This window comes from Hippoglossus hippoglossus, chromosome 22 (genome assembly GCF_009819705.1).
Source record: "Hippoglossus hippoglossus isolate fHipHip1 chromosome 22, fHipHip1.pri, whole genome shotgun sequence".
Classification (NCBI taxonomy): Eukaryota; Metazoa; Chordata; class Actinopteri; order Pleuronectiformes; family Pleuronectidae; genus Hippoglossus; species Hippoglossus hippoglossus.
The window spans coordinates 6,282,138-6,298,702 of NC_047172.1; the positions used below are offsets into that span (position 1 = coordinate 6,282,138).

At 42.4% G+C, this 16,565-nt stretch overlaps 1 protein-coding gene across 1 annotated transcript in view; it reads right to left on the bottom strand.

The window, feature by feature from the left end:
• Positions 1–1,180: 1,180 nt before the first annotated feature.
• Positions 1,181–16,565, bottom strand: part of pld1a (phospholipase D1a) — a 31,131-nt gene continuing 15,746 nt past the window's right edge. The window contains exons 9-26 of the mRNA XM_034576300.1: positions 15,879–16,031; positions 14,598–14,747; positions 13,398–13,481; positions 10,842–10,923; positions 9,715–9,825; positions 9,446–9,631; positions 8,930–9,143; positions 8,424–8,552; positions 7,951–8,069; positions 7,480–7,593; positions 6,300–6,410; positions 5,919–6,007; positions 5,705–5,818; positions 5,517–5,566; positions 5,277–5,411; positions 4,668–4,821; positions 4,085–4,202; positions 1,181–3,374 (exon numbers count right to left, since the gene is read on the bottom strand). Coding sequence (XP_034432191.1) covers positions 3,150–3,374; positions 4,085–4,202; positions 4,668–4,821; positions 5,277–5,411; positions 5,517–5,566; positions 5,705–5,818; positions 5,919–6,007; positions 6,300–6,410; positions 7,480–7,593; positions 7,951–8,069; positions 8,424–8,552; positions 8,930–9,143; positions 9,446–9,631; positions 9,715–9,825; positions 10,842–10,923; positions 13,398–13,481; positions 14,598–14,747; positions 15,879–16,031 — 2,338 coding nt within the window. The 3' untranslated portion in view covers positions 1,181–3,149. The remainder of the gene's footprint in view (positions 3,375–4,084; positions 4,203–4,667; positions 4,822–5,276; positions 5,412–5,516; positions 5,567–5,704; positions 5,819–5,918; positions 6,008–6,299; positions 6,411–7,479; positions 7,594–7,950; positions 8,070–8,423; positions 8,553–8,929; positions 9,144–9,445; positions 9,632–9,714; positions 9,826–10,841; positions 10,924–13,397; positions 13,482–14,597; positions 14,748–15,878; positions 16,032–16,565) is intronic.

A 16,565-nucleotide genomic window follows, 5' to 3' on the forward strand; every position in this document is an offset into this window, starting at 1 on the left:
ACGTTTCTGTTCCGTCAGGCACATCAGAGTGGCCGAGCCGCTCTGCTCTGGGATGTGAGCAGTTGGGACTTGTCAGTCCCATTTGTAGGGTGAATTGAATGCTGTGTGCAGCAGCCAAGATCCACCTCTGAATGTCATTCTTTTGTATTTTGTCATGAAAGAAAACCTGAGTATCGACTTACAGGGAAATTTGTCTGATGCCAACATGTTAAATGAGACCTGGCACAGGTAGTGGGACAACAGCTTCATGCTTCTCTGGAACTTAGCTGTTGGCACGAGGTGTTGAACAGCAATTTACAACAATAACTCTCTGTTTTCTTGACATTTCAGTTTGTGAAACCGCACGCTAGTCGTGTGCGACAGTGTTTTCTGACAAAAGTTTAGATTTAAGACAAACAAAAACTGGAAATCCCACACAGAGGTTATATGCCTCCACCAACCAGTGCAGTTTCTGTGTAGCTAGTGATTCAAAGTTGAAGAAATTCCCTCAAGGCACACATTTTCACATTTCCTATTTCCTTAGGGTTTTAATCCTGTCAAATACAATTTTTCTGGTCCATTCTGCAAAATTGAAGAGGCCAAAAACATGTTTCCGGTGAGACCACCGTGACCTTTGACAACCAAACTCTTCTCAGTTAACCAATGAGTCTAAGTGAACATGTGTGCCAAATTTTTAAGAACCATAGAAGCATATAAATCCATAAACTAGGCCTTAAAAATTCTAGAAAACATTCAATAAATAATTAACTTTAACATTAAATTGCTTTTCAATGCTGATGGCTAATGGTTAATTTTACTTTCTTATGATTAGTAAGAGAATAAAAAAATACTATTAATCATTCCATTTTCTGATCATTTACTCTTTCATGTATTTTACAGATATATAAAAACAAAATGTACAATAAAGAAATGACGTGAAAAACAAAACAAGGTTGTAGGCCGGAATAAAGATGTGCGACACATTATTTCCTTCACGTTTAATCCTTTAATCCTTAAAATGTTTCCTGCTGAAGATGACTAGTTCATTATGTCCTGGGAAACAGGTCAACGGAAAATTATTGTTGTGCAACGAATATTTCGTAGCCTGTTGAATAGTGAATTCCCTGTTCGGTTTGTCTTTGTGTTCCTGTGACATGCAAATGAAAACAAGCTCATTGTCTCAACTGCCAAAGAAATAAAAAACGTTTCAAAGATCAGTTTTATTTGTCATTTAGCCACATAATTTACGAGTTACACTGTTGTAAATGGGCGGATAGAAATTAGTAACATCAACTGTACAAAAAGAGCGTTGTGGACAAACAAGAGTGGAAGCGAGATCAGCTAAAGACTCGTCACGTGGTGGTTATGAAAAAGAAAAAGAGGCTTAAATATAAATCCACAAACATCCATACGAGCTCACATTAAAAACGATAAATGTTTAAAGAATGTTAAATGATTCATATATTCCATGAATATTGCACTGACAAAGATAGCGAGGGGTAAACAATGCAGGCGATATTGTCGAAATCAATAAAAAAGCGAAAATAATAGTCTTGTCTTTGCGGAGACAAAGAGCACAATGTTTCAGAACATTATCGCTCCAGTTAACATTTATCACTTTCCTGGTCCCATTAAAAAGAAATCTATATTTCATTACAAGACTCCATACAATGCATTTATTTCTGATGTATTTATCACTTCACAGGAATCGACCCTTCGTGAGAAAACCAAAGACGTTCAGCGAAAATACAACTACACACGTTGACTCCTCATTCTAGAAGCTCAGCCTCCACCCTTTCATAACTGCAGTAACGATCTTTAACGATACATTTTCTGCATGTGTTTGTAAATGAGACAAAAGAGTGGTTATTCAATTAACTTCACATTCCAGGGGGTTGATCAAACCAGACGCTCGGACAGGTTTTAAAAATTAAAACAAATTAGTCAAGACATTGGTATTTACAAGACAAACTGGATAACATAAGAGAACAAAACGAGTGGAAACGTACAAAAAAGCAGTTTCAAGCTGGATCTTCATATTTGAAAGCTTCGCTCCAGGCGTCAGTCACATGGTATAATTTGTATTTTCACTGTTTACGTTGTTTCAAAGACTGTGTTTCTGCATTTAATAGAAAACCTTCGCCATAAGGACACTGACACCTCAAAACTCTTCCATTACTGTACACACACACACACACAAACACACACACACACACACACACACACAAACACACACACACACACACACACACACTGTATTCTTAAGAGGCTAGCACCATCTGTTGAGCAAAAAAGGAATTGCTGCTTTTCAAACTTGTGGGCAGATTGTCTCGTCCAGCCTCTGATGTCGAGCACAAGCGTCTTCACAACAAATAGAGTTGAATGAGCTTTTGCAGCCAAATCGGCTCAACACCTCGATTCACTTAGATTTCCGCAGAATAGAGCTGTGTCCCATAGTTGTCTCTCACAAAACATCTTCCAGACAGAAAGTAAAAAATGCCTCCACTGGGGGTTTCTGTGATTGGTACATGCATTAGTCATCAAGATCGGTAAATCATGCACCACCGCTGAACGAGTAAAATTGTCTTGTGTGCACGTGCGAGCACAGTGACGAGCGAGCACACGTCACGTATTAGAAATCCAAAGACACATTTGAGATATAAAAAAAAAAGAGATTTTAAATTCGTGTGGAGCAGCACGTAGATGAGCTCAGCGACTCCTCTGTCCGCTCACGTGCGGCACATTGAGCACGAACGCACCTTACGAGCTTGTATCGAACATTACAAATTCATTCTTAAACCAGGAGCTGTGTATTTATTAGCAGTGTTGTCACTCTGGTCCCTTCACAAAACCTTTTTCTTTAAATCTCCACAATTTCAATGCGGCCACAATGCATCCAGAACTGTCCACAAGTGCGAAGTCTTCTTGTTCTTCATAAATTTTAGTGCTTACCCCTTCGAGCTCACTTGCCACCGTTTAGTGTTTTTCAGTGGCAACAGATTTGAGAGATTTGTCGATGCCCAGCCGAGTCGTAAACCCGCCTCTCGTCTCTAGATCACACACATCAGAAATGATCTCTTACAAAAAAATCCAGCTGATGATGACGATCACAGTCCAGAGACTCGAGATGAAACACGTGTGAAAAGCAGGTGGCGATCTTTTCACGTGCTTTACGTCCAGATCTCCGTTGGGACCATGGCCTCCTTCGACCCCACAGAGGGCATGAGGTTGTGCTCGGACAGGAAGTCCAGAGGAAACTGGACCAAGAAGCCGCGGATTTTGCGCAACTCCTCTTGAGCGCGGGCCGAGTCGGTCTGGGCCAGGCCCGGTTTGGACTGGAACTGCTCCAGCTCGGACATGTTCCTCACCAGGGACGAGGGGAGGCAGCGGAACACCTGCAGGGAAACACACATGTATGTACTGTAAACATGCTGCTGCTGAAGCCCATTACTTGGGTTTTGACTGAAATATCTCATCAAGTATTGGATGAACTTCCAAGGATATTTAGAAAAAGCATTTAAAGGTTAAAGAAAATACCCACACATGCACTTTAACCTTATTCATCCTTCAGGCGGCGTTTTCTAATGTGACATGTATGTTGTTGTTTTTTTTAGATGCGATAGAACTTAGTCTTGTCTTTTATGTGTGTGGATTAATTTAAAGTTCAAGTAGTTCAAGTTAAGTGTCTTAAATTGAATTCAAAGTGAACTTGTAAAATGTGTCAAGGAGACGGGGACGAAACTTCATTCTGTGCAAAGCTGTATTCCAAAGTTTACTTCATTTTCAAATTAAAATGAGGGTTCAGCAGTTGCAATTATTCAAATCAAATGGGTAAACATACATCTTCATATATACTCTCCGTCCATTCCCTACACCCTTAGTGGATATTCCCTTTTGATTTAATAAATCCCGACTGTTTACCTTCTCAGACTGCCCACACTGAGGACTGTGGATGTGTCTGACTATTGTTTCTGACACATTTGTGAAGTAGCGAACCTGCGTCCTGAGCCTGAGCCCAACTGAGTTTGACAAAGTGCAGCTTGGATTGATGAAAGCAGAACTTTATCTGACAGCTCCAGCACCTAAACCATCACGTCCGACCCACCTTCTCATAAATGGTGGCATTTCGGCCGGCTGTGGTCATCCACACCTCCTTGTAGAAGCGGTCGCTGATGGGGTCCGACGGGTCGATGCTGGTGTCGGTGTGACCTCCGAGGATGGTCCTGGTCAGAGAGAAGGAGAGAGAGGGAGAGACGGAAAGGGGGAGGAAACAATGACCCATAAATATAGTGGGGGAAAAACTTAAAATATACAAAATACTGTATAATACAATTGTCTCTCTCTTTCATTGTACATGTACCAAACAAGAATTAAAATTGCTCTGCTGATTCATATTCTGTTATACAAACTATAGCATATATTCTTCCTTCTCTGTATTTACACTTACACTAATATATGTTTAATTTTCTCTTTTATACTAATGTATGACCTGTAAAGAAGATTTTGTATGTTTCATACTTTATCTTTTTGTTATATTTGGGTCTGGTTTTCATTTAAGTCACAGCTGGTTTCTGCAAAACCCCACATGGAATTCTACATTTCATTTCTGTATTTTGTGTGAACTTAACTAAACTAAACAAAAACAAAACAAAAAACAATATAAATAATTAGATATGCTTCACACACACCTGAAGCATTCCAGGCGTAGCTGCAGTGCGTAGGGTCCAGCTTCATACTCCTGTCCATCCATCACAGACGGCACCTTTTCAGAGTCCTCGACAATCACCGCCACCTCGCTGTCCCGTTTACCCAGCATGCTCCTGTCGTTGATGTTGGCAGAACCTGAAACAAACACAAAAAACACAGAGTCTCAGCATTCATCTGACTTGCTGTTGGTGTCACTTCTTTATCATGTGGTGGATAACAATCATTTCATGATTTGACTAGATAATGGAAATGAGAGGCTACCAGATAATAAACAACACACACACACAGATCTTTTGCATATCTGTGGCATATAAACAAAAGCCTTTAATAAGATTGAGCTGCACCTTATTAGCCAGCAGGTGGCGTAGCCGAGCTAACATACCACTCTCTTTACCACACATATTAAAAGTCGCTCTTCAGTCGCACACATGGCGACAGAAAGAGAAAAAGAGACAGATTTTTGGCTCCCTCACATTTCACTGGTGTCAAGTGTGCGAGTGTTAAGTTGCCTGAAATAATCACTGGTGAAAACAGCGCAAGAAAAAAAAAGAAAAAAGTAAGGTGGCAACGCAGATGAGAGACAGACGAACCGATGATGACTGTGTTGTCGTCTGCGATGAGCATCTTGCTGTGGACGTAGATGAGCTCTGTGACCAGGCGTCCCTCCAGCTCAGCGTGAGTCCGCAGCCCGGCGAAGGAGATGTAGTTCATCCACTGGTCGTCCACTGGGATGAGGAGGAAATCAGGAGGATATTATTACACCTCTAAAATCTAACCCCCCATCATCAGGTGTGGGAAAAGTTAATGTCATAATGAATTCTTGTACTCACTCTCTTTTTTCAGCTGCGATATGATGGAGTACTCTCCTCTGATCATCGTTCTGAGGAGACAGGAGATTTAAACCAATCAAAAAGTTTATTAAACTCCTTAACTGCAGCAGGCTTCTAATGATACTTCCGCTTGTTTGGTCTCATTTCCCTTCGCTCTTCCTCTCTCCATAAAGTGCACGTGGTTTCACCTGTAGTTGAAGTGCATGACAGCCTGGAGGGCGTTCCCTCCTCCCGTGGTGATGTCCCCCTCAAAACCGGGAAGCAGCGGCGTGACCACGTAGACGCGGTACTTCTTCCCCTCCCTGAGATAAGACACACACGTTCAAGTGCTGTTGTATGACGCAGCATCATCACAGGTAAACAAACACAGGTTTAAAAAGGGGGGTTGGGGGGGGTAAGTACTTGTGCGCCCTGATGATCCTCTCAATGATGGCGTCTCCGATTTTGTTGTACACCATTCTGTTGTCGGCGCAGCTGATGAAGAACTGGTTCTGAAAGGAGAAGGAAGGTTATGGCTTCTTGGGCTTAATAATTCAGTCGCGGAGTAATGAATGAACAATGAAGTTGTTTTATTCCACAATGAAAAGAAACACCGACACCAAAGCACTGGTATTATCTGCAGGAAGCAGCTTATATACCATCATCAGTGTTTTAAGTAGTGCTGCCAAATGAACCAGAGGGAAACAGCTCGGTCCCACCAGACAGAAACAAATGATATACACTTAAACTTAAAAGCCTCGTAATGTCTTGCAGTCTCACATCCTGGCCTCAGAGCTGCTTTACCTCTATGTAGATGTAGTGTTTGCTCTTGGCGATGACCTGGATGTAGGCATTGTGGATGGACTCCTCGTGGTACTTGATGCCTGCCGACCAGTCTGCTGCTGAACGCAACACCTTGTGCACACAGACACAGGATTATTGGAACATGTATATCAAAAACAGATGGAATTTTGCATCTATTGGAAACAGAGTAAGGTGAACAGGACCCCTGTGGTTGCTGCAGCTCGACGTATCCAGCCAAGCAGAGTTTTCTGTGCATTCAGCTTCGGGTGAAAAACCTGATAACTACTGACATGCATTTGAATTTACTCTAAACAGTGTTTCTTGGATAGTCGTAGCCTCTATGTGTTATGTACTTTCAGAGCAGAATGAGCCTCTGTCGGCAACGGACAATATTTTGGCGCTTCTGGTACAAACAACGGATAAAATAAGACTTTACAAGATCTTACGTTCGCCGTACACTGTTTTAAGTCCTGTATCACTGGTTATCTCCGTATGAAAGCAGATAAAATAAAAAGCCGATCGTGGATTCACTTTTGTTTCTCTCCACGCAGAATGTTTACCTGCAAGCACTCACAGCCTGCTCAAATGTGATTGGTCCAACTAGAATCAGAAACAGATTCTGTGGATTCACATGAAGAATCTGTCCATATAGATTATATATATTATGTAGAAGGTTATAAATCATCTATAATATACTCAAAGATATCGAGTTTCTTCAGGTGTAGTTTTAAAGGAAAAGATAAGAAAACCATCACTGTCTCCTGAAGCGAAAAACGCGATGGACAGGGATCTGCATTCCCTTCTTATTTTAGTCAAACATCTCACCCGAGGGTCAGTTCCTCTCGGCTAAGAAACCTTAAAAGTCAATGGCGAGAGCGAATCGTTGGGAGTTACGTAAGTTTTTGGCCCGTGGAGAGGTCTTCAACGCTCGCTCTCTCTTATCTCGCTCCAGCAGTGCCTGCAGACTGGGATGCAGCGGCTGGAGTGGGAAAGTGGGAGTTCATGGGAGCTCTCGTCTTTTTCTCTGTAATTTTCTACCAGTGGGTTTTTTCTGGGGTTTTTGGTCCATGGTCGGCTTTTAGCTCCCAGTTTGTCATTTTGTGTAATTTAAAAAGGAAAAAAATCCAGCATGTTTCTTTTATTGTGTGGGTGCAAGCGTGTACTTGGCGTGTCCGCTTACTTGTACTTTGGCATTGGTGCAGTCAGGGACTTGGTATCTGAGCTCGTTGGCACTGGAGTGCGACTTGGGAAGTAGAAATGGATAAGACAGAGAGCGATACTTTGGCTTCATGATCTGTAGGAGGGAACGAGATGTTCAGCACAGAGAAGGTAAATATAGAGGCGGTGGAAAAGAAGTGGAAAAGCAGGGAGGGAAGTTGGTTCCACGGAAAACAGGATTGTGAGTCTTTTTTTCCACCGATCCAGCCAAAAAATGTGCAGTGATGTAGTGATTCAGCGTTTCCCTTAAATTTCACATCGGTTTCCTCATGTTTCCTGTAATTACAACCCTGAATTTGCCATACTGTAAAAAAAATAAATATAAAAATAACATTAACAAGTCTACAAAACTCTAAATCCTGCTCTACATCCCTGTGTGTGATGGCTGAAATGCATAGTGTGTGTGTGTGTGTGTGTGTGTGTGTTCACGTGCCTTCGTGAAGTTCCAGCGCTGAATGAAGTGTCTGGCCGCATCCCGGGCGGCTCTGCCATGAACCACCGAGGCGATGTCGTGCCAAGGCATTCTGGGCTGGGTGTATCTGTCGATGAAGTCTGGAGGAGAGGAGGAGAGGGAAGGAAAGAAATGAGGGGAAAAGGGTGGAAATGGGAGAAGAGAAGGATAAAAAGATCAAATGTTTCATATGCTGCTCAGATGTACTCGAGATTTTCCAGATTTCCTCACATTTGTATGTAAGAGAGGAAAAATCACAAGACTCAGACAGTACAGGAATGTGAACGGAAAAGAATTTAAACCTGGCAAGAGTGGGAGCTTTTCAGAGTAAGACCTAAATAATGAAGTGTGTGACTTTGTGTGTGTGTGTGTGTGTGTGTGTGTGTGTGTGTGTGTGTGTGTGTGTGTGTGTGTGGGTGTGTGTGTGTGTGTGTGTGTGTGTGTGTGTGTCTGACCATCAAAAGGTTTCTCCAGCTGGATCCAGTCCTTGTAGACGAAGTTGCAGTAGTCTTTTCCGTGCCAGAAGCGAGTGTTGCCTTGTAGTTCTCCGACACCGGTCTTCAGGCTTTTCACTGAACCACTCCCTACACACACACACACAGACACACACACACACACACACACACACACACACACACACACACACACACACACACACACACACACACACACACACACACACACACACACACACACACAATGAAAACATCGTGGTAAAAGAGCTGCAGTCACAGTATATAGTGCTTTTATTCTGAGGATCTTTACAATGTTCCTCTGATTCATCCATTCTCCCCCACACCAACACAACAACGTCGAAGCGGAGGTAGCAGAGGGTGTTTTTGCCAAAACATGAGGAGCTTAAAGTTTTCTTGCAACGCTCACTCACTCATTCACTCACTCACTCACTCACTCACGCTCCACTGTCTTTTTCCACTGTCTTTTCTCTTTCATGTGAACGTACCCGCACTGTCCACACTGCTGACGCTGTCCGCGTGCTGCAGGGTGTGTTTATGCAGGTGCTTGTACAGACTGAAGCGAGCCCGCCTATTGCGACCAATCCCCTTCAGCTTGGGTAATTCCACCGGGTCACCAGGCGGCGTCCCTTGTCCGTTGCGCTCCGAGACGCCGTCGACAGAGGACACGCCCTTACTGAAGGAAGTGTTGGCGGATCCAGCCTAAGGTCATGGAGAAAAGTTATAGATTACATAGTGCAGGTTAATAAGTTAATGAGGACCGGTTAAAGTCACAATTCAGGATTTATTCCCTTGGGACTAAATCAAACTTGCTGTAGCAAAAGTTTGGATTGTAAATCTTTTGTTGGATTAAGGCTAAATGATTAAAGATCAGTGGTGTAGAATGGAATTGATTTCTCCATTTCCATATTCAAATCTTTTGTGTGGAGGTAACTTGGTTGTCTATAGATCCACAGATTGAACAGGCAGTTTTTTACCTTGTTGTGTGTATTTGTGTGTCTGACCTGCTCCAGGGCCACGGAACGCGTCACACTGCCGACGTCCGTCAGCCGGTGCTCCCTGTCGTCCCAGCGGCCGTACGCCAGGTCAATCCCGCCCACGAAGGCCACCGATTGGTCAACGACAATGATCTTCTCGTGATGCGCCCACAGGTAGACGGAGGAGGAGACGTGGTCGGGATGACGCATCACCTGTACACAGCACACGTGTATTTACATATTAAGACAAAATAAACTCGTGGACACGGCACAAAAGAACCTTCTTCCATACACACCTTGATGTTGGGGTGCAGGTGCAACAGCGTCCTCTTGCTGTAGCCTGAGTTGATGCCCAGGGCGACCTCCACCTCCTTGTACAACATCACGAAGATGCGCACTCCCTGTTGCTGTTGGCAGGATATTCATATATTATAATTTATTAACACTCATATACTAGCGGAAGTAATAAGGTTTACTAAAGTAAAAGTAGCAATACCACTCTGTAGAAACGATCCGTTAACGTAATGAAGCAAATTTAGAGAAATACTAGTAACAAGGGACTATGGCACAATTGCCAAGATCAGTCATATACACATTATATTTACAGAAATGCACTAAGAGCAGAATCTTTGGTTTTAGGTCTGATTTTAATCTAATCTAATGCCAACTACTTTATATACTTTTGGGTTGGGCAGTGAATCTTTATAATGAAATTTTGATTTGCAAAGCAACAAGCATAAATTAAATATTCAAGTACCAGTACATTAACACTGTGTAGTATAGTACACAAAGGTTTTAGCAGTGGTGGGATGTTAAAAAGTACATTTACATTGTTATAGTACTACATTTTTCCTCTGTACTTTACTTAAGTAGATTTATTTTCAGGTACTTTTAACCTTTACTCTACTGCATACATCAGAAAAAAATCTGTAATCTCTAATCCACTATGATTTTACATATTGTTGTGTTACACATTTTTTTATGTATTTTTAAAAGTAATCAACAGCGAGAGGGGAATTGGTCCATTGATCCAATCAGAGCGGGCAGGTAAGATTAGACTCCGCCTCCTGCAGCAGCAGCATCACCGGTGACAAAACATTAAAACTGGATTCTGAAGAGGTCCCCGCCAAGAGTCAGCTATAATAATGGTTGCATTAGGGAATAGACTTTTAATACTTAAAGTATATTTAAAAGCAAGTACTGAGTTACTTTTACTTAGCATTTTTACTTTTGCATGAGTGCGTTTTTGTCCATTTACTTGTACTTTTGTAAAATGAGCACTTCCCGCACCACTGATGTTCAGTAAGGAGCTCTTAACCTAAAGCACATGAAAGTAATGGAGGAGTCTTGAGAAGTCTTGAGACCACACAAGGAGTAAACTCCCCCTCCACAGCGTAGGCAGGTGAAATCTTGGGACACTCACTGCTTTGCGTTTGAGGATGCAGTCCAATCTCCACCTGTTGCCCTCCACCACAGGTCTCTTCAGGAAGATCTCTGGACTCAGCCTGAGCAAAGTGAGCGACAGACACAAGGAGAGACGGAGGTGAACGGACTGAGAGAAATGACTCGTTACGTCGAACATAACAAAAAAACATTCATGGCTACCATCAAGTTTTCTACGCTTTCTGGTGTGACTGACGTGACATAATGATATAGTGTCATGAGTCACTCACATTGGCATCCTGAGCCCACATGTCTGCAGTGCCTTGGCTCACATTACACAGGCTGACACCTCATTGGTTAAGACCTTAAGCTCAGCGATTACTGCTTTGGAACAGAGGGATTTCAGCCACGCCAAACATTTGAAATTACAATGTCAGTGTGTCAGTGGAGTACAGGGTTTATTTCCAATTGAGAAAACTCTAATACAAGACAGTTAAAATATGTTTTACATCGAATACAGGCAAGAAAAAGTCCATTTACTATGTGAAGGAGTTGATATTACATTAGATTTACATGTGTGTTAAAACAATATTTACTCATGGTAGCCTCATGGTTACCATCAATTTCACAAGATTTAACACGAGAACATTTGGATTTTTCATTGTTTTTCATCTCAACACTTCAGGTCATGTGAGGGGTCAGATATTAATTTCTCAGATGGCGAACATGACTCCTTCGAGTTAAGCAACGGGCAGTTCAGCAGAGACAGAGCGAGACAAAGGAGATGTGGTGCGAGCGTAAACAGATACGGAGGCTGTGTCTTTCTGTCACTGTGTGTCTATTCTCAGTGTGTGTGTGTGTGTGTGGCTGAGGCTGTAATTAGAGCCGGGCCCATCACAGAGCCGTGCAGAGAGCCAGGACTTGTGGGTAATACATAATGTAATGTGCAACAGCGTGTGCTACACAAACTGGGTGTCGGTGTGGATTTATCAGCTTGTACTTTAGAGTAAAGTCTGATGATAAGCCAATATAACTGTGTTACTTCATGTTTATCTGTTGCAGGATACTATTGTTGCAGCATTATCTGTATATATATATTTTGTAAAGTAAAATAAACATGTGCAAAGTACATAAAAACGTGTGTGTAGAGCAGATGTGTCATCTGTGTAATCTGACTTACTGTCTCTTGACTGCCCTGTGAGGTTTAGTCTTTTGGGCACTTTTTTGTATTTTTAAATTACGTATTGACAGCAGAGAGATTGTAAAACAGGAGGAAATAGAAAAGTGGAAGTGAAACTTAAAAAAGGTTCCATAACTGAACTGTGAACGACGTGATTACATGGCAAACGGTGAATTTACTGCATTTAAGTAGTGCTTTTAAAGACCACTCAAAGCACTTTACACTACAAGTGACACTCACTCATTCCCACCTGCATACAGCGCTACTATATATAGTGTCATCGCACATCTCACTCTCACACTGCTGAGACAGACATCAGCCGGAAGCGCCTTGGACCACTGGGGCAGTGATACACGGCTGCTTTATCAAACATATGATCCATGCTCGTATGTTTGTACTGTGCAGTTCCCCAGTCGGGCCTGATGTGTTTTTGCCTGCTATCTCTGACTCAAAGGTATCCCAGTGGACTTGTTTGACATCTCTCGCTCTATGAAACAGTTTATTTTAAGGCCCTGTTCTGTTTGTTTGTCTCAAACACGCACACGGACACACGTGCACGCACACAGAGGGGACGTTGGAAGCGATCCAGCCAGTAGTTTCTTATTATTCCAACTACAAGTGCAGCTAGTTCACATAGCATCACCCTCACAAATATCAGTCCCCTAAACCTGCCAGATCCATGAATCATTCTCTAAGAAAATCATGGAAATGTTTGAAAAATGCCATATCTCATAATGTTAAAGGGAAAAAATTAAATCTTGGATCTTTCCCCTGATCCGGATCTGCACCAAAATCGTATGGATTCTTTCCTGACCAGTAACGGATCCTTCCACCAGGTTTTGTGGTACTCAGTCAAGTAGTTTATGCCGTAATCCTACAAACTAACAGACAGACTGACAAAATGAAAACATAACCTCTGTGGTTGAGGTAAAAGTAAAACTGTCTTTGTATGTGTTTTTTGAGAAAGGTTATATATTCTAATAAAAACATAACCTTTTTTTGCTTATACAAGCAGCTGTAATATCATATGGCAACTCAGGTTTTCTGGTATCACAAAGCCGGCTCATTTTTAAGCAAGGTAGATCCCCATGGTAACTGATCACACAGATAACCTACGCTCGAGAATCTAATCAAAACATGTCAACGTCCCAAAGAGTCGATCAGGACCTTACAGTAAAGGGAGAATCACCAAAGAGCAAAGATGTCAGGCATCTTAAAGAGAGTTTGAACTTCATGTCGCATTCTTTCCTCTTTTTTGTAAAGAAGTCGGCGCCTCACTGAGCCGTTTTTTCTCTTTTTCTCTCTCGTCTGTGTTTTCACACCTCAGTGCCGACAGCAAACACACGTGACTTGCCACACGAAACCCTCGACACCATGCATGTGCACACACAACACGGAACACACACTGAGACTCACCACCAGTCAGTGATAAAGATTTCCTCTTTGGCCTCCTCCAAAGCGTTGGCCACGTCCTCCATGTACGTCTTCCCATTCACGTACCTGCAATGAAATGGAACAATGAGCCAGAGTCACTTGGGAAAAACAGACAGTCACAGTCACGTGTGTTGACACATGCACAAAGGTAAACACATACAGGGGGTTAGTTTCTATATTTATTCCAGAGCCTGGTCTTTCAGTTTGAGAGCAGGACACAAACCCTGCGCTCGCACTCTGCTAGCTTCGGTTTCTATCCTCGCACTCACGCTCTTGGACCTTTTTGTGCAATAAGTCTGTCAAATTCTCCATCCATTGGAATGCCAGGTGTAGTGTTGACATATTAAATTGTCCTGCCCTCGTTGTGGTTGTGTGACCTTTACTTCTTTGAGAGGGGACTCTCTGAGTGTGAGAACAGTCCGAACACATGCAGGGCAAATCAAAGTACAAGCAGGTTCAATTTAAGTGTGAGCGCAGGGTTTTTGAGTGAAAGAACATCTGAACGTGTAATCAATAAGTCCTGCTCTCAAACTGAAAGAAAACAAACTCATAAAAGGAGCATGTACAGTGTTTCACTTTGTACAATAAACAGTAAACTACTTCTGCTATTTCAGAGCTCACTCCCTGTTCATAGATTACCTCAGAAAATACCACAAAACCACAGAACGGGTAACGGAAGGCAACGTTCCTGCTCAGTTTGCTGACTTTTTCAACTTTTTCACACGCTCACAGGCTTCATGCAGATTACGTCAAAAATAGCAGTGTCATCGTGACACAACTGTTGTTTAGACACAACTGGCTGTTTCCCCATCAGCTCACAGGGCCGCAGCGCAGGTTTGCATCACCCTCTGTGCTGAGTACAAAGACGGCGTAATGACATTATCACACAGATGACTCAATATCGCAGAATCTGCCAGCTGAGGGGGAGAGAACGCAAAGAAAGACCTGAAACCTGGCAAAACAGGCAACAGAGAGTTGACTGCTCAGAGCTCTATGGTACATTTCCATAGTTACCAGGGAACGACTAACAGGGGAAGGCAGATAAAAATAAGACGTGTTGGAAATCACTATTTTTGAACTTTTTTATTTTTCTCCCCCCAGTGTGCTGCTTTCTTGTAGGATTGCGTCATTACGTGTTTTCTGATCACGAACCAGCTCCACCAGTCGTGAGGCTGTGGTTACCATTTGGCAGGGATGTTCTCCTCTTCCTGGGCAAAGGATCCGAAGCGGTGATCCCGCAGGAAAGCCTTCCCGTGATTCCTCACGAAGCTCTCGATGCTCTGACCCCACCAGCGGGCGTGTCTGTAGCTGCTGCACTTGAACACCAGCGTCCTGCAGGGAGGGTGTGCACGGATACATACGCAGTGAAATAAACATCGACATACCAGTGCTCTCTCACACACACACACACACACACACACACTGCTACACGTAAAAACAAATCACTTTATTCTGATCTGATGTTTCTCAAAGCAGGAATTTGCGCTTTTTTTCTTATTCAAAAGTGTGCATTTAGGTAGAAATAGCATCTTCTGAATCTATACTCAGGAGAATATGTGGTGATCAGCAGGAAGGAGTTTCTCCCTGGACCCGGTTCCAGGCTCATATTAAAACAGAAGATAAATGATCATGAGTTTAATCTATGAATAAGTGATCCTGTAGTGATGTGTGAGGATATATGTTTTCACTCTGTTGTTGTTTTTATTCTGGACTTATTCATTTATTTATTAGCTGTGTCGACTGCTCCTGTATCCTGAAAACAATAATACAGGTAACAACCCCGTCAAAAACAAATACAAAGTTAAATTAAAAACATAGATAAATGAATAACCCTCTGATTAAGAGTGTTAAAAAGGAAACGAGTTAACCCCTTAACAGCGGATGTTAACAACAGCGCTAAAAGCAATGCAGCTATAACTTTAAAACTTTTGTCTTGGAGCACCGGTTGAGATTTGCAGCAAATGTTTTCTCGTCCCTTCATGAAATGTATCTGGTTTTGGAGCCGGTGCTTAAATTTATAGAGCAGGCGAAAAATCCAACAGGGAGAAGTCAGAATCAACAAACCTGAAGAAGAAGCAGCCTCAGTTCATTTTCTCCATCTCTATAAATATATTGATCTTCGACTACGAGTAAACCACAGAAATAGGCACAACAGGTTTATGGCTGGTGTTGGAGGTTGTAGGAAAGTAATTCTCTTAAACAGTGACATCAGTTAGTCATAGTAATAATAATAAAACCTCTGTGTGAGAGTTGAATGAAGCAGAATGAATGTACTGCCTCTTTGGAATAAACTGACTTTATCACACAGAGTCTAGATTTTCCTTTGTAACCTCACAATCCACACACACACACACACACACACACACACACACACACACACACACACACACACACACACACACACACACACACACACACACACACACACACACACACACACACACATATAGTAAGACATATAACCTGGAGAGACTATCAACCCGGACTCCATGTTTGGTCTCTGTGTCTTTGGAGTCCATCTTGATGCTGAACTCTTTATCCAGCAGCAGGACGAAGGAGATGGCCCCTGAGTCTGGCTTCATGTACAGCAAACACGAGTCCTTCACCACCAGCCAGCTGCACAACACACACACACAGACACACACAGTTGTCATTATTATCATGAAGATTGTATGCATCAGGATTTCTGAGTTGTTTTTTCCGTGGCCTTCTCCGGATCTCGCAGTGTTTCTTACTTTTCTTGTTTAAAGGAACAGTGTAGGAAGAAAACTATCATGGGGATGTAGGTGGATGGGCCGAGCGTTTCAAACATGTGGGATCTTTTTGTGTGTGTGTGTGTGTGTGTGTGTGTGTGTGTGTGTGTGTGTGTGTGTGTGTGTGTGTGTGTGTGTGTGTGTGTGTGTGTGTGTGTTGTCTCTAGAAAATAACAAGTAAAAACAACTGCTCACATAATAATTTGGCTGTGATAAAGAGAAAGGGAGAGAAACAGAGGAAGAGAGAAGAGCGTGTGCACATACTGTACATATGGGTTGAAGGTGCTCGTGAGCAAACAACACACATGAACACAAAGTCACATGACGGCCGAAACACACTTAATACAACATTATTCTTAGAATATTTATAATATGTTTGAATGTAGAATGAATGGTT